This window comes from Sparus aurata, chromosome 4 (assembly GCF_900880675.1).
Source record: "Sparus aurata chromosome 4, fSpaAur1.1, whole genome shotgun sequence".
NCBI lineage: Eukaryota > Metazoa > Chordata > Actinopteri > Spariformes > Sparidae > Sparus > Sparus aurata.
Window position 1 is genome coordinate 13,357,647 of NC_044190.1, and position 18,499 is coordinate 13,376,145.

The 18,499-nt window shown below is 40.3% G+C and overlaps 1 protein-coding gene across 14 annotated transcripts in view; it reads right to left on the reverse strand.

The window, feature by feature from the left end:
• The window catches only part of znf536 (zinc finger protein 536), a 243,317-nt gene that overhangs the window by 18,183 nt on the left and 206,635 nt on the right, over positions 1-18,499 (reverse strand). Inside the window, exon 8 of one of the 14 annotated variants that reach the window (XM_030413881.1) lies at positions 5,631-8,253. The exons of the other annotated variants lie outside the window; for them this stretch is intronic. Coding sequence (XP_030269741.1) covers positions 8,099-8,253 — 155 coding nt within the window. The 3' untranslated portion in view covers positions 5,631-8,098. Of the gene's footprint in view, positions 1-5,630; positions 8,254-18,499 lie in introns of those variants that run through there. 14 annotated transcript variants of the gene reach the window in all.

Genomic DNA, 18,499 nt, shown 5'->3' on the forward strand with positions numbered 1-18,499 from the left:
AGGGCAGGTCATGTAAGCCCTGACCAGGTGCTCCTCAAGGACACACATCCAATTTGTGCAAAACAGGAAAAGAGGAACTAACACATTGTGTGTGCGTACATGCATGTGTTTCTCTCACTTGCAGATGATTGAACAAACGGACATCAAGAAGAAGAAAACTTGCTGCTGTGCCGCAGTGTTAAACTTTAAGAATTCTTTCATTGTCTGAACTTATCAACTGCTCTATGGAAAAACATTTTGCAAGGCATATTAGCGTTAGACGAAAATATCCCTTTTTCACAGAGATCAGCTTGTAAACACGATCAAGTCTTGATCGTGTTTTGCATTTTGCCAATGTGATCCTGCATACAGAATAATCTAACTCAGAATTATCTACCAGGGAGCTTAAATCCCGTCAGATCCGACCGACACCATAACTTTTTAAAACCTCTCCCGGTAGAGCTGTTATTTACCCCTGTTCATAAGCTCTCCCCTCTTTTCTTATCCCCCTCCCCCAACTCCTCTCCCTCTCCTCCTCTCTCCTCTGTCTTCCCTGTGTTTTCCTCCTTTACTTTCTCCACCGGGGGAAGCCTATTTGTCCGCTTTAAGTGAAATCACTCAATTCTTTCAGGAAGAGACTTTGGAGGCCCCTGGTAACCAAGAGAAGGAGAGAGGAAGAAAGAAAAAAGAAGAAAGTATGTGTGTGCGTCAGAGTCCACCCTCCAAATAAGTTCCATTAATCATGGGCCAGAGTCTAATGTAACTAATATTTTACAATTAGAGGAGACAAGATGGAGCTGGGGGCCATCTATCTCCCTTACACCACATGATCATCGATTCATAAGAGCTGAGGAGAGAGAAGGAGGGAAGGCCATAGCACACCCGCCCTGCATAAAGCTCACACTCACAACACACACACACATACACACACACACACACACACTTTGCTGGGCACACGTTGACACACATGCAGACGTTAACACACCCACACACATAGGCACAGATGCTTAGAACAAAACAGAAGGATGCATAGGAATGAGGGGACAAGCTGTTACACTAGTCTTTGTTTGTATATGCTCTGCTTAAAATTAGGTCTGCTACTAACATTTAAAACATTTTTTTAGTTGGACATTTCATCTGTTGCTTTTTCAACAAATTCAAATCTAAAAGAAAAAAACAGATTAAACATTGTCTGACTCCAAAGGAACAACTTCAAATTGCTTGTTTGTCATTAAAAAAAAAACAAGTCCAAAACCTAAAGACAATCAAATAACAGTGATATATTTCAGCAGCATTTAAAGGATAAGTTCACTCAAACATTATAATTCAGTCATTATCTACTCACCCACCTGCAGATGGAGAGTCTGCATGCGGGTGACTTTTTTTAAAATGGCTCCGTGCAGTTTGTCCGGTGTAATCCAAGCTGCTGAGCTAAAATAACACCCCATGTAAAGTTTGTACATGAGCTCGGGGCGTCAAGGCTGTAAATATTATCTTTTCAAATCATTTTGGGATCATTTGGATTATGCCACATAAGTTGTTTGTATTCATTTATTTTATTTTTTTCATCGGTAGTTTTTTACGTTTTAAAACAAGTCCCCATCTACTTCAGTTGTTGAGGAGAATGCTGCAATACAAAACTTCACCGGACTTTGCCATCGGATAATGACTTTGGCTTTCCTTTTACACTAACATCCATAAAAAAAACTTTTTTTTTGCATTGTAGACTTTGAAAATTCTGTCATTACTCTGTATCTTTGCATGACTGGATATTTATGTCCCAAAATCAATAATTTCATCCATGTGACAGAGCATGAATTAATTTGGGATGGTTGACAATAGCAAAGAGCAGAAAACAAAGAGGGAGGAAATGGACAATGACATAAAAGCACAAAAGCTAGGCACTTAACATCCTTTTTATTTTGAAGTACATTTGAGCGAGACTCTGAATCCCTACTAGCTGCAGGCATCCTTCACTGACCCTCCTTTTGAAGAGGAGGAAGCCATGTCCAAGTCCCCTGTCGCCCAAAACATTTCGACCAGGCTCCATTAATTATTTTCTACATTTAACCATTCATTTAGTTGATTTGCTATTGTATGATTTCAGCTTACTGATCAGTTACTTGGCTTTTAAACAAACGTTAAAATGCTGGTATAAAGTCTTCTACACACAAATACAATTTTGGAAATATTAGATAATTAATTTATTTAAATTTAATCAATACATGGTTCCCTAAACCCTAAAACTCCAGGAACACAGTCAATGCCAGTTTCCCTCTGCAATGCAACATGCAACTTCCGCACAGGCTCTGCGCCAAAACCTGGTCTGCTGTGCCCTCTGGTGGTCAACCGTGGAGCTACACTGCAAGAGCCCAGCCGGTCTAATTTTCCCGAGGAGGAGGGAAAATTAGAGGCAGCTGAACAAATGAGCAGAAAGACAAGTTCATCTGCAGGTCACCATCTGCCCAGCGACCAACTGAACGCTGGCATAACTGCAACCACTGCAGAGCGTCATCTTAAACACATCAATCCACACGTAGACAAGTACGCAGACAATTATACAAGACGGCGGCAGGAACGCACCAACACGTGCTTACACACACGACTGCATAACATGCAGTGGAGGAAAATGAGGGGAAATGGATACCGGAGAGTGAGAGAGAGAGAGAGCGAGCAAGAGGGAGAGAGGGGGAATAAAAGACAAGGGGAGAGAAAATGATGAGCGAGGAAGTTAAATGAAGGGCAAAGAGTTGTGTTCGTCACACTGTGAAAGAGGTCGCTTCGAATGTTGAAATTACTTAGCTGAACTGTGAACAGCAACACACATGCACAGACACACACACGACAGGCCGGAATGAATGAAAGATGACACACATGCACACACACACACACACACACACACACACAACAGGCCGGAATGAATGAAAGATGACCTAACGTGTTCTTTAATCAGACACACGTGTACTCTTACATCGAGATGCACGTCTACTCAAATGTGTATGAGTGGCATACATACAAGCACACACGTGCACCCAAAATATACAGCATGATGCACACTCTCAACATATACACAGACACACACTAACAGAGCCAGTAATATCCTGATTGTTCCTGTTCAGTCTCATATCCAGCAATCTGAAACATCCTCGACCATGTGTGTGTGTGTGTGTGTAGGTAGCAAGCAGTCAAACAGTTACTTTCTCCGGATGTGAGCTTTATTGGGAACAGACTCGGGGTATTCGTGGCAGGAGGCCTCCCACATCTGGTGCGATGCAGCTGATCCGTTTAAAAATTAGTCAGGCATTGACCTGGGCAGCCTCCCAGCGGCTCAACAGTCTTTAGGGTCCTGACGCGAGGTTAACACAAGTACGGATTCCATCAATGTGGTGCGGATCAGGTTTCAGGCAACAGAGGGGGGCAATGAAACTGTGTAATATTTCCTCCTTTGAAAGGCAGTGAGGGGAGGAAACTTTGTGTTGGCGTTACTCTTTGATGTGTGGGGGAGTTCTAGTGCTTTTTAGATACTGTTATGATGTTGTGCAAAATGATATACTATACTTAAACTGAACATGCACACACACAGACACACACGCGCACACATATATATACATACACATAAACATGTAGATTTATTACATTTTTAGATTTTGTTCACCCTTTGTTGAGTTCTTGAGTTCGCTCACCCTAATACACAATAAACTGACACTTATTTCTACCTTAATTTAATCACTGACTTTACCTTGGATAAACCCAAATTAACTCAATGTTAAGGCCACACAAATGTATTGAAATTAAGTGTTAAAATCCCCTTTGTGAGTAATAATTTTGTTTCCTTTCTGACAATATCTATAAAAAAACAAACGAACCCAGCAACACAGCGTATGAAGTCATGTTCTATTTCTCAGTGTAAGGCTGGTCTTAATTATTATGGGTTGTGGAATAAATTGGACCAAAATAACATTTGGCTTTAACTTACCTTCTTTAAAAGGTTGAAAGTGTAAGAGTCATGGATGTAGTTTGTAATTTCTTATTTTATTTTATGACATACATCATAGAAATGTATTTGTAAATAGATGCATCTGATCGTTCACGTTCACTGTGCTCAGATTTTAAAATGGATTTTAAAAGTTTAATAACAATTGACACTCCCACTAACCAGTTTAAAAACACATAAAGAAAGTGTTGCATTTATTGATACATAGTTGCTACAGTGCAGGATTGTATATAGTGTGTTTATGTGTGTGTTTATTTTATTTATCAGAAATAGGTCATGATGACGAGGACAATGTGACACAGCGTTGTGAATTTTTGAGTAAATTTCACAGTTACTTCTGTGTGTGTGTGTGTGTGCGTGTGGGTGTGTGTGTGTGTGTTGGTATGGTAATATCTGTTCTGAGACACCTGTTGTAGCTGTAATTATTACAGATCATTTTTTTCCCTTTGTGTCTGTCTGTCTAGCTGCCTGTCTATCTGTCTGTCTGTCATTGGAAAGATTTTGTTTTTAGCAAGATACCATGACAAGGATGCATGATTTATCACTCAACTTTACAGGTGTGTAGATGAGATAAAAATGAAGGCAGTATGATGACAGGTATGACGTGACCCATAATGTGATAATGTATTCATAACGACTTAGTACTAATGTAATCATGAAGTAATGGCACCTAACTACTCATGGCTCAGAGAATGAACTTGTTGATGGGCATCATTGATGGTGAGGTCCCATCGCTAGTCATTTTCTGCACTTAGCTCATCTGCAGTTGATGATATAGCCTTGATGTGGAATGCAGGACTTGTAATATGTTTTCATTGTTATACTGTTACTTTCATTTCAGATCTGAGTCTGACTTCCACCTGCATATTTGAATTTAAATGATCCTGTGTGCAACAACCTTTTGTAGATCCATAGATTTGTGATCTGATATACTGATGCATGTCGACATGTTATCTACAGCTGGTTTTCAGAATATTGCATAGAATATTGCAGAATAGTGCATATATATATATATATATATATATATATATATATATATATATATATATATATATATATATATATATATATATATATATATATATATATATATATTAATATATATATATATATATATATATATATATATATATATATATATACATATATATATATATATAAATACATATAGAGTCAGTGTCAGCAGAAAAGAACATTACCATATATTGGATGGGGGCCTGTGACAAGTTGAGAGAAGAGACAAAGATGTACAATGCACACAGCACACGTCTCTAATCTGTGGCTGATTTTCTGTCATCTCAATGAAACTGAATCTTCCCTTTACATGTCGCCATGAGACACTCTGCGCATACTCACGTGTCTGCTATCATCTCCATATTTTCCCTGCAGCTACTTTAAGAGCACCTTTGGGAGACAAAGTGTTGCAGACAGTAATTTAGTTGTGCGCATTCGACATCATGATCACAGCCCGTGAAGCTTTGCCATCAAATTGACAGAGATAATAACTTGTGTTGAAGTGATGGACTGCTCTCCAAATAGTTTACCCACATCTGATCACACAGTGGCACTCCAACATGCCAGCTCGCCTTCCTGATTCTCAGTCTGTCAGAAACGAAGAAATTAAAACCATGAAACAGACCGTTGCACACTGTGACAATCCATTTTTTAGTTTGAATACATTTTATTTTTACTATAAGTACAGTTCAGTAGTTACAAAACGAAGCATCTGCCATGAGGGTACAGCGAAACATAAAGAGTGTTCAGCTCACAAGACAGGTTTTGTACATAATATGTGGAGTGGAATGCTCATTATAGCTGGTTCAGAGAAGGAGAGAGTCCAAGCGAGACTCTCGCCATTAATCTCTCATCTTTACACCCCTGGAAAACAGAGATAGGGTCAGAGGTCAAAGCCATTGGTCAGTGCCTCCTGCAGGATTCGTCTGATTGGTTTACTCAGACCCCATTTCCAGAATTCCTCCCTTCAAACACCCTGTTATATTTCCCTACAACCATTACTTCTCACTTTTCATATGTCTCACTCTTATTTTAGATTTGACTCCCCTCTTTTCCTGGCATATTGAAATTGAAAGAATGGTTAATTGTAATCTACAAGAATCAAATTAAAATGGAACAAAAAAAGTACAGGCTGTACTGCAGCGAAATCTCCTCAAGTTGGAATTTGAGCACTGGAGCAGTAACAGGCCTATGCTGCAGGTCAAAGGGATATTAGCATACAAAAAGAAATCTGGGTAACAATTTGTCAAAGCCACATACAGTATAGAGGTTGATCAAACTAAAATAAAGAAGTATTATATTTGAACTGTACATACCGCATTAGAATTTTTTTTCTCTGGGTTCACAAAAAATGACGTAGAAACATTTCACAATGCCAAGGGACACACAGACACACACCTTCAGTTTAGTTAGTTAGCTAGTTTTGTACTGTATAAGTTGGATTTATAATACTATCACAGTGCAAAATACTTCTGAGAACCAAAACAAATGAAAGAAATAAGAAAGGATAAAGTCCCGCTATGCATAATGGATTCTGTATATATGGGGGCAAATATGTTTTCAGCACAGGAGACGATTGTCATCTTTTTCCTCTTTTTTTTGATCAGTAAATGGAGAAGGCATTAATGTACAGTACATATAAAAATTAAAAATAAAATCAACCCTACGTCCTACGGTCTAGCACAGCTACATAGCTTTGTAGAAGCAATAACAGATGACTGGTATCTAAGGCTATACACAATATGTCTTTTTTCCAGTTTTTTGTTCGTTTTTTTTTTCTCATCTTAAAGTAAATACATCAAACCATTTTCAGTAGTCAGTAACACTGTGCAACAATGATCAGTGGCAGTATTTTAGAAACATCTGCAACACTAAAGTCCTTGAGGTTGACATGAGAGATGGAGAGAAAAGGGGTGGAGGGCGATAAAGAAAGAAACTGTTTCCCCCTTTTTTTTGCTTTTGAGATCTTTTCTTTTTAGATTTTCTCCGTCAGACTCTAGAAGAATGCCTACCTTTTGAGAACGTGGCCGTGTAAACTACTGTCACCTCTTTGCTTGTCCTCATCACAAATGCTTTAAAACTTTTTTTTTTCCATTTTTTTTTAACTACTGTATATCTCTCTATGTACATTAAGCGTCTACGGGCGCCGTGTTGAATGATACAGTACAAGAAAAGAAGACAAAGGGAGTCATATAGCAGGGTGAGGGCCTGTAGTGGCCTGGTAATGGGGGATATAGTATTATAAGTACATTTAGGGCAGTTTGAATATATTCTGTCTTTGTCGCATCATCATTAGCACCACCATCATCAAAAGTCTATGGGTTTTTTTTTCCACCAGCGATGCCATCTTATTCTGGAGACAAGTGTGTGTTGTAGATTGTCACATGGTGCCTTGTCCTTTATTAACCATAATCAGTGTGATGCATGGTCGTGGGACATAAATAGTAACTATATGACAGCTGATAGGAGAGCCAGAGGTGGCTGTTATGACAGGTAGTGTGCTTGGTCTCTGTCAACAGTCCGGTAAAGTTGAGTTTTCTATTCTACAGAAGAATACATTCCAGCTACAATATAATGGTGGTCCGTAGAGAAACAACTGACGTCTTGGTTGAACAGGAGGAGCAAAAGTCTTTGAAAGCATTTGATTAAGTACTAGACTTCAACCCTAATTAAAAAAAGACACACCTTTCTAGCTCAAGGAATGTATCAGAGATTGCGGTGCCAGTTACAGGAAGTGCTAATCAGACAGGTAGTTTCATCGAAAGAAAAACAGAAAACAAAACCAAAACATTGTATAAGAGAGAAGACAGCGAAGACAAGGGGCATTCAGACCACAGGAGACAAAACAGCAAAGTTGCCATCACTTGCAAAAGTCATTAGGTCCATCTCGCAAATCCGTCCCCACAGGAAAAACTGTCCCAAACTTTCCTTCATATAGTTCTTGCCTTCTCTTGACTCTGACGGTAGTATGTGTTTTTTTTTTCATCTTAAATAAAGTCTTTGTAATAGTGTATTCCTTCATTTATCCTTCATCCTCCTCCTCATCGCCTTCATCATCATCATCATCATCATCATCCTCCTCATCATCCTGCCTTGCTCCGGTGTGGGCCGTTAGTCTTTGTTTACAGCGTGGGCGTCCAGCCCCTCGGGGTCGCCTAGGTTATGGTTGTTAGGGTGGTTAAGGTCGTTGTTAAGATGGTTGGGGTCGTGGGTCAGCGTGGGGTCATGGGTCATGGGCTGGTCCTCCTCTCCTACCCAGAGATGCACTACGGCCAATGAGAGAACAAGAGGCAGATTAGCACCACGGACCCAACACACAGACCCTCCCTGCAGTACACACACACATACACTTTTACATCAAAGCATTACACGGTCAGGGGCCAAATTGATGGATTCAGTCAACTTTTCACAATTTTCCCTGGCCTACTGTGTCAAACCATCATTTCACCCAAATTACAGAGATTGTTTGTCTCACTTACCTGCAGTTTCTAGCTAGTTTTTGGTATAATTTTGGTTCAATTTGTCCAGGATATGAGTGTATGTCTCTGACCTGATATAAAGGAGGTGAATGATGATGAATTTGATTGTGGTGGACTCATCATTACAAAAAAAAAAAAAAGCATTTAAGGGTCTAGTGTGTAGGATTTAGTGGCATCTAGTGGTGTGGATGCAGATTGCAACCAACCGAACTTGCTGCACCTTACCCTCCCCTTCGTTGGTCACTAAAAATGTGATGAAATCCAAACAGGCCCTCTCTTGAGTTTTTTAGTTTGCTTTATCTGCCTTGAGCTAATGTAGGAACACAGTGGTTCAACATGTTGCACTCTGTGGAAGGGGACAAGCTCCCTCTGTAGATATAAACTGCTCGATATAAGGTAACAAAACCATATTTCATAATAGAATTCTGAATTATCGTATTCCATTTTTGCCTTAATCCTACGCAGGGGACCTTTAAAAATGCAGCTGTATTTGCCGTGCTGGATAATCCATAGATCTAACTGTCAACCGTTTTTTTCTGGGGATTATTTCATTTGTATAAAGTAGTCCCAGTGAAAACTATCCGGAAATACGTCTATGGACGATCATTTTTATTACAGGGATGTAATAAAAGGAGTAATATGAAGAAATTGCTTGCAACACTGACATCAGTTAAATTAATATAATGACAAGTTGTAGTAGTAGAATTAGCAAGTGTTACTGTAAAGAACTGGGTAATTACAGAGAAAGGATCATGCAGAATAAAGAGGTTTGGTTTGTACATACATGGGAATTAAGCTTCCACTATACTTTGTTTGTTAGTATTTAGCATTTGTATCCCTTACACAGTTTGTCAGCAGATAATATAAGTTGTAAGGTCTCACATTTTAACCATAATTATAGTTAACTGGTTATTACTTTTGCACTGCCTATTCTTTCACACTGGATATGGAGTGTACAGTACCTTGAAATGGAAATGCCAGATACATTAGGTATATGATACTGAAAGTGGTGGCTGCTACGTTTATTTTGTGCAACAAGAACGTTGGCACACTTAGCCTTAAAAGTGAGACCAAACCACTCAACATTATGACATTCTCCATCACTTCACCAAAGTATTTTGGCAACTTAATTTCCATGTAACAACATAAATTCTACAGTAATCGTACTCAAAGTGCTATATAGTAGCAGCAATACTACCTGTTTTTGTTGTTGTCAATAGAGTATTTTAACTTCCTTCTACTTTGGTTATTCCCAAGCAATTTCTTCACAATACTTGGTTCACAAAGTCAGTGATCTGATCCTGTGATAAATTATTTCCTCTGGATTCAGATTCTACTGTGTATAAGCTGTGCCTATTATTTAAAAAACAATCAAAACAAAAAACGAGACAACTAGGACTAGCAACAGAAAAACCTTTTTGCTTTTAAAGTCATCTAATGTGTTGTAAATGCTTAACACAGATTATCCACATCCATACAGTATAATAGAGTTCAGGCCCTTGAAGTCAGAAGTTAACCTCATTATTGCAGCACTACTGTATTGTGCTTTGTACTGCACTCTGGGGTCTAATTGTTATTCTGTTCAGCCCGTCACGTCCTCCAACAATCACTGTAAATAAGTATTAGGGAGGCAAGAAGCTGATCTTTATATATGCCAGGTCAGCAGAGCTTTCAGTAGATTGCTACATCTACTGCACAAATCTACATTTATTCATTCCTAATTTTATTTTTGCGTTTTCCATACACAGGGGCTTACACAGTGAGATTGTGAAATAATCATTTCTAAAATGATCTGAGATGCCACTGTAACACATTACGCTTATGACAACTGGAGTAGTTTCATACTTGTTGCAAGCAACTTGGTTGGCTCAATAAGTGTGACAGGGAGTGTGACAGTGGGTGAGAAGTGAAGTGAGTAATTCTAATAAAAAAAAAGTTTTAAGACTCGGTGAGACAGTAACAAATGCATAACTGTAATTAGGTCCCACAGCAGCGGCCGCTAAATAATACAACTTGTCCCCAGCCCCCACCCCCCTCCTTCTTCTACACTTTCATTCCCTCAGCAACTTCTTAGAAAATTATTTTGCAATAAAACACAGCTGAACACATTTGCATGTCATGTTCTTTTAAAGTGGTGTTATGAATCTGACAAAACCAAATTAAAACACGGGTTTATTTGAGCTGTGCTTTCGCGAGGACGGAAATGGATATCAAAATGAAAGGAAGTGGCGGCATAACAGAGGGAAAATAAAGAGCTAATATCATGATAAAACATCTCTTAGATTCAACACTGGGTAATAATTCTCTAGCCGTTGCGCATGCTGCGAACAAACCCCACATCGCTGCAACTGTCCACTGTATGTCTCATACGGCCTTCTGCTGTTAATGCTCCATGTTACTCATTGCAGACACTTCCAGTAATCCTTAGAATAACTACAAATAGCTTGTTTTAAATTCTAATGATTCTGGTAGAAGCTCTCATTGAAAAACTGGGACATAGAAGATTAAATCAGATTTGGTGCACTTACAATATCCTATATCATACAAGACATCATTAATGTGACTAGTTGTGAGTGTACAGCCATGTACATTGAAGGGCTGGTCTCGTTTATGGTAAACTAATATGTGTTATCTCATCATATGTGCAGTGCATCTCAGATAACAATCCCTCACCAGTGAAGGATATGAGTTCATGACCAACTGCCGCCACAAGATGGCAAGCTAACACAGTAAATAAGACAATGAAGCCTATGTATAAATAGCTGAGCATACCTCTGCATACATTTAGACATTGGAGATTCACTTTCAACATTTCTGTATTAAATGTCAAAATTAAAAGAGAAGCTAATTTACTTAACCAAAAGAAGCAAAAGAAGCCACCATGACACATCTGTCATTTTTTCATGTCCCTGAGATTTACTGTGACGATTGTATGTTATGTATAAAGTCAACCATAACTAAAATAAAACCAAAACAAAGTTTCCCCGTTCTGAAGCTTCAAAAAGTCTCTCGTCTGTCCCTGAGGGCACTTCCTGCCTTTGACTTCCCTGTAAAGAAACTTCCTGTAACGAGCTCCAGATTAGGCTCCATATTTGATTTTCACTGTTCATTAACTAAGCCACCTGGAATGTTATTATTTAAGCACGGTGCTCCTTCTCCCCAAACAACTGCCGCTGCGAAGGGGGGGAAATTTCCTGGCCAACTTTATAGATTTAGCATAACTTCCCCTCGCAGTTTTTAATTTCCCATTCGGGCAGGCGGCAGATGCACCTCACAGACACAGAGAACCTGCCTGGCATTCATTTATCACATGAAGGCTGCATGCACGGCTTATTTATTTGTTTCCTTCAAAGAGTCTGCCCTTCACAGGGGTTGATGCGGTGTGCATACCCAATGGCAAAATGATATTGATAAAACTGTATCCTAATCTACAGTTCTCTCACGATGATTCTCTATTTAACAATGGTAAAGTAAATTAACATTTAATACTTATATCTTTATGACGCTCTAAAAACACAATATAAAAGGGTGAGTGCGCCCTCTAGTGGTGTGTTGCGAGACGACAGATGGAGACAGTGGTGGTTATTGGAGAGGAGAGGGCCCGGGAAAGGAAAACATATGGTGTGAGGACACACAGCTCCAGGATCCATCCACTGTTAATACATGTGTCATGCTTAACAGAATGGATAAATGGGAAGGAGGATGGAACAATGGCATAACACTGCACTCTGAGCATGTGTCGGAGAATGCCTTGGGATACAGTGGACGATGTGTGTGTGTATGTGTGTGTGTGTGTGTGTGTGTGTGTGTGTGTGAGGAAGTGTGAGGAAGTGTGAGTGTGCGGTCTCAGAGGCATCACCTCACATTAATAGCAGTCTGTGAAAACATCACACAACAGGCACTTACCAAGTGGAAGCTGGCATTTTGCAGTGGCACATTTGTGCAGCATTTCTTCATATTAAACATACTAATGACTAAGAAATGCTGATGCCACTGTCTCAGCAGTTTCCTACTCCACCATTTCTATTTGTGATGACCATTAGGGTTCACCTCGTAAATATTCCGGAGGTCAGTAGGTATTCGAAGATAGAATGAACCTGCCCCCAGCTGACATGTTGTGTTCAGTTTCGATTCATGCTTGTGAAAGGCCCCGTAAGATGCTGAAACGGTCTTAGAGATGTCTGTCTCCACTCACTCCACACTGTTTGTGTGCTCACAGCATTGTTAAAACAGTGTTCCTGTTACTCCGAATACTCCACAGAACACGCCGTCAATGGTTTATTATCATTTCTGTAGTAAAGTAGTTCATAAGTACTTCTGTGAAAACTCTTCAAAGCCAGTTCTGTGGATTATCCAGAGTAATAAGAATATTGTTTTTTGGGTGAACACAACAGTGTTTAATTCGTTTATTTTTCAATGTGATAAGCCCAACAACTGAAATTCTACTCTTCTCCACTGTATAAAGGCGGAGGCAGTATCTCCATATCTGACTAAATTACACCCAATCTATCTGAATTAATAGATAGTACTAGAGAACTGGGCCGGACTGAGGGCCACATGACATATTTGTCACAAAATGATTAACACAATTGGAGGGCAGAAAAAAAAGTATTTTATTTTGTTGTGTTTTTTTAAGTTTAACAGCTACAGTGAAGATTTGGGCTCTTAAGGGGTCAAAATGACATGCTTTCAAATCGATGTGGGATCTCTTAGCTTCAGGATGGGCATTTTTATGTTCTTATTTTTAAAATTGTATTCTTTAAACAAGTCCCTGTCTTCTTCAGTTGTTATTAGGATGCTGTAATGCTGTTTGCCCCATCGGCTTAAGGTGGAGTAGATAATGACTGAATTTGAATTTTTGGGTGAACTGTTCCTTTAAGGCAGGATGAGAAAAAGTTGCACTGCCCTGAACTCAGATTCTCTACGCCACTGAATCGGGATGCAGCTGATTGTCCGGATACACATGTATTAATGAAAGTTGTCTTATATTCACAATATATCGGTCTCATATAAAAGAACTCTAAAACAGGCATTAAAGTAGAGTGTGTGTGCAGTGAGTCATCTGTCATCGGGTCTATCCATATGGACTTTAGAGGGTGTAAAGTCGAGCTCTGTGAGCCCTGTGTGTGCCACTGAAGGTGGCTGTGGCTCTTTGTTCCCCCACTCAGGCATCCGAGCCCTGCACTAGCAGAAAGTGTTGTTCTTGGCACAGCCCCGTCTCATTGTACAGCCCAGTATTTATAAATATGTAAATATGAGCGGCACCAGGCATAACACGGCCTGCTTGTATACACCGAGGAGGAGCGACGAGGAAGTGAACGCACACACCCCCCCCCCCCTCCAAAATTGTATTTTTAGATGGTTTTAATGAATACAGGATGTTTATAGTTACCATTCCCTGTGATTCACACAAAAGACTAGAAAAATCCACATCCACCCTGCCACCCCTCCACTGCGCCCTTCCCACACTCCTCCCCCTCCCTCCCACAATCCCTCAAAGCACTACTAAAGAAGAAGAAGGGGTGAGGGAAAAGAAAAAAAAAAAAAAAAAGAAGCAAATTTGTGGTGAAACGCAGCAGGATTGTTGTGCTCTCAGTCTGCTTTCGACTCAGATCCCTATTAGACAAACATAGTGCGGTGTTAAGGTGCAACAAAGAGTGACAAAAACTCCTGCGCGCAGGTGGAGAGTGGGGCGGGGGGGGGGGGGGGGGGGGGGTTTGCATGTGCGCACGAGAGAGAAGAGAAAAGATGAGCGGCAAAAAGGTTCCTCACGAAAGCGACTTCAAGGCGGAATGCAATTTGTGTGTTATTTTGTTTTGTTTTTTTAAGTTGCAAAAATAATACAAAAGCCGAATCAATATGTGCAAGAGGCGGGTGAGAAAAGGATAGCTGCTCTCTGTTGTCTGTGATAATGTGTTTTTTGTGTGTGATGACTCCATGTCAACTTGTTTTCTTTTTATACACTCAGTTTTGTTTTGCTGCAAACTCTCAGGTCTAATATAAGGTGATGCGTGTGACAGGATGGAAGGATTCGGCGGTGGAAAAAAAAAAGAGAAAAGAACGAAAAAGGAAAGCCAGTGAAATGTAAAAAAGAATGCAGATTGCGGTTGGGGGGAAACACAATGAAGTGAATGTTAGTGGCCTCTTTCTATCTTTCGCTCTCTGACTCCAAAACTATTTCTGAGGCTAAAAGATTGCCGGCTTGATAATACCTCCGCTGAGCAATTTAAGCCCAAACACTCTGATGCTACAATCTGTCTTCTCTGCCTGATAGCGCTTTTCTCCCCTCTCCTCTCCAAATTACTTTCTTTCATATCTAATTATATTTGCTAATGATCTTATAAGAGAATAATGGAATGTGCTTGATCTATTACCTTTTTTTCAATACATAAATACAATGCGGGGGGAAATGACTATTGGAGACAGGAGGAAATGCTTTTTTTTTTATGTTTTTGATGAGAGGGAAAATGAAGCTGGGAGCTGCAGGGTCATTAATGGGCGATGAACACAGAGGTCATCTCTCACATTCTCTTTGACATTTCTCTCATCTGACGTGCTGAAACAATCACAACCTCATCCGCTGTCTCCATTCTGCCCCCTCTGCTTCACTGTTCTCGGTAATCTTGCAGATATCCACCTCAAGTGTCTTTGATCTTTTAATGGAAAGCGTCAAACTTTGTTTGGCGCGGATTCGGCGTCGCTCGTTTGTGCTCCGGTTTCGTATTTAGCCTCAAACTTTCAAACTTTTGTCTTCACAGGAGGCTAGGTTGCACATATATACCACTGAGAAATCGATTTTTAAAGAAATGTCGACAGAAAGTCTCGCGAAAGGAAGATCTTTTCTTAATATACGTGTGGTGCCTGTTTTTAAAGGGGTGCTCCACTTCTGTTTACTCATCAAGATCTGTTTCCAGTCATCGGGAGGACTTCTCACATCATAAAAAGTATCTTCGGAGCCTTACGCAGATCGCGGCATAACATTAGGCTCTGCAGGTACTAGCATTATGACTGACGTTGTGTCATATCTCCTCACTGTTTTTGCGCCCTTTGCTGCTAACGTTAGCAGATGCTGTGAACGCCTCAGGGGGGCTACTTAAGTAGCCGATAGCATTCGTGCTCCGTTCACTGTTGTCAGCTTCAATTTCAACAGGGCTGCTTGAAATAATCTCCTCCTGCAACTTCTCTTCCCGATAGATCCCGTTTGAAGCCACGCTCGTAGTGTTTTTGAACCTGCCGTTTCACCTCCCTTCACTATCTTTCTCATCACAGTTTGAGTTTAGCTCATATTAGTCATGGATGACGTGCGCACATGCTGTGTAGCTAGCTGAAGCAAAAAAATATTAAAGGGAGGACAAAACTTACTTCAAATAACCTTTCAGTTAAGGGTTTGGATTGTGAAATTCTCCAGCATTCTGATAGTATTATAGGTATTCAGTGGGTTTAGTATATAAAATGTTCGAAACATACCAGTAAAATAAACTCCCAGAGCCCTAAGTGACGTCTTTATACTGCTTCTTCATTCCGACCTCTCGTCCGAAATGCAAAGACTCCTTACTCATGGTGGTAAATGACGAGAAAGTCCAGAAATGTTAGACATTTTGCTTGACGAATGACTTAAATTATTTAAACGATTGCTAAAACAGTCGGCAGCGAACTTCCTTTTGATCGACCAATCAGTTTTTCGACTAACCATCGCAGCTCCCCTGTTGATTGGAGTTCTCAAAATATCCGCCAGTGTCCCTTTTTCTGAGCTCAGTGTCTGTACAAGTTTTTTTTACCAAATCACACAAGAAGTCAGCGCAGTTCTGCTCGTCTGTCCCTGTGCGGATGATGGCTTTCTGGTCTTCAACTTATATTTCGCAAAAATCCACTGGCCTTTTGACTGAATAGCGCTTCTCTCTCTCTCTCTCTGTTGCCAAACTCCTGTCCCTCCCTCGCTCTGTTCCTCTTAAGCTTCTCCATCCTCCATTCTTCCCTCCTTTCTCTCCCCCCGTTATTTTTTTTCTTCTCTCTCTCCACAGGCCCTAGGACAAGCCAAGCCATGACAGGCACTCTAAACCCCCTGCATTAATGGAAGGAAATGGCATTCGATCCCTGTTTGATCTCCTAATCATTTCTGCTGAAATGATAATTAGTGCCCTTCCAATCCTCCCACAGAGGAGGAGAAAGGGGTGGGTTGAGGGGGAGTGGGTAAATACATAAATAGACAAAAAAAAAAAAAAAAAAAATCCGCTTTTTAGACCCCAAATGACATCTTTGTCACCAAGCCGGGCATGTTCATAACCAACAAGTGCTTCCCTCCATTGCAGCTTTCCCATCCTTTTACGCGCAGAGAGGGGATATACACACTTACACACACTCAGACACACAGAGACACAGTGCCTGGCGACTGCTGTCTGTGATTCTTTTCAGCTGACATAATCCTGATTGATTCGTTCAGCAGATAAAAACTGGGTCCACTTCTGCCCTTTTACTGGGGGGGCTGGAACATAATACAGCCTTTTATTCAGCAACAATGTAGCATAATGGTGTTGGAATGTGCAGGGGAAAAAAGGCCACATCTTAAATGCTTGTGACACACTGTGCTTCGAAAAAAAAAAAAAAGCCTGTCGTCTAATGTAGAAGAGAGAGAGGGAAAGGGCAAAAAAAAAAAAAATAAATAAGAGAGAAGGGAATCAAGAAACTGCCAGATTACCCATGAGCCCTGGTCCTATCACAGTCAAACGGAGGCTGTTATACACCAGAACTTGTTTTCTGTCTTTCAGTTTTTGTCTCTTCAAAGCGTGTGGTGACGTGTATCTACGACTTTGTGTGTGTTTCTGTCGTTCTGTGACTCAACTCACTCCTCAAATGCAAGGAAATCAAGTATTTGAGCTTTTCCTAAACCATTATGACCATCCATCCTCTGCTGAGAAGGAAGCTTTTCTTCAGGGGGGCAGGAGAAGGTGAGGTCATTTCATCTTCACAGACTGTAGTAACCAATCGCTTTTTCTTTCTTTTTCTTTTTTTTAGGGGATGCCAGCTTTCTGCTTACATGAACTAACATCCTCCCTCATTCTCTGAGATACAGACAGAGGCTAAAGGCCACGCGAGTGGGTGTTTGTATTAGCGCACTGCAACAAATTGGGTTTGTCTTTTCCATAAGGGCTTGTAGGCTTTGAGAAGACCTGCCTGAGCATTATGTGCGGCTACAGCTACCTTTTAAATCTCACTTTACAGTGGTCCTTTGATATGATTATTGTTATTAAATATGCTTCAACTCACAGCACCTCTGTGTGCTTTTAAGCTGCGCTCGCAAACCACATAAGCTCACATTTGTACGTGTCATAGGTTACTTACCTACTGTTAAGTTTACAAAACATGTCATATCACATTTTCATTACATGTCTATGACCTGACTTTCATATCAGGCAGAGGAGGGGATGGTGGTGCGGAAACAGGCGAGATGGCTGCTGAGCCAGTGACCACATTTCCTGACCATGTTTCAACATTTTTAAATTTGAAACCACAGGATAATCTTTAGGAGACCTCGGGACAATTTCCAGCCGTATTTGTGGGAACCAAACAGCTATTTTATGACAAAACTTGATGTTTTCCTCACCCCTACCAACTGGTTTTTGTGTCTGAATCTAACCGGAGCATAAACAGAACAAATAGAAAATGAAAATTGAACCTAAACAACCATAAAGTTGCAACACAAAAAAAACATGATTTGCAAACATACATTCTTGCCATTGGGTTGTTCTACAACCAATAACAAGCTGAAGAGGAGGACGATGATGTAATGGAGGGAGTCTAGGAACTGATTGAGCATTTTAACTTGTGAGATGTTCAATCGACCACTAAAACTTTTTGTGAAAAGAGTCATTTTAGGGCAGTTTTTACCCAACTCTGACTCTGTAAAACAGGACAGTGATATGCTGTGTATGATTTGATTATGGCGTCCTGTCATGACCTTCAGAGTTTAAATCAAATTTCCATCATGAGGTCCTTGGCACTGACCGATCCTAATACACACACACAAACAGTTTTT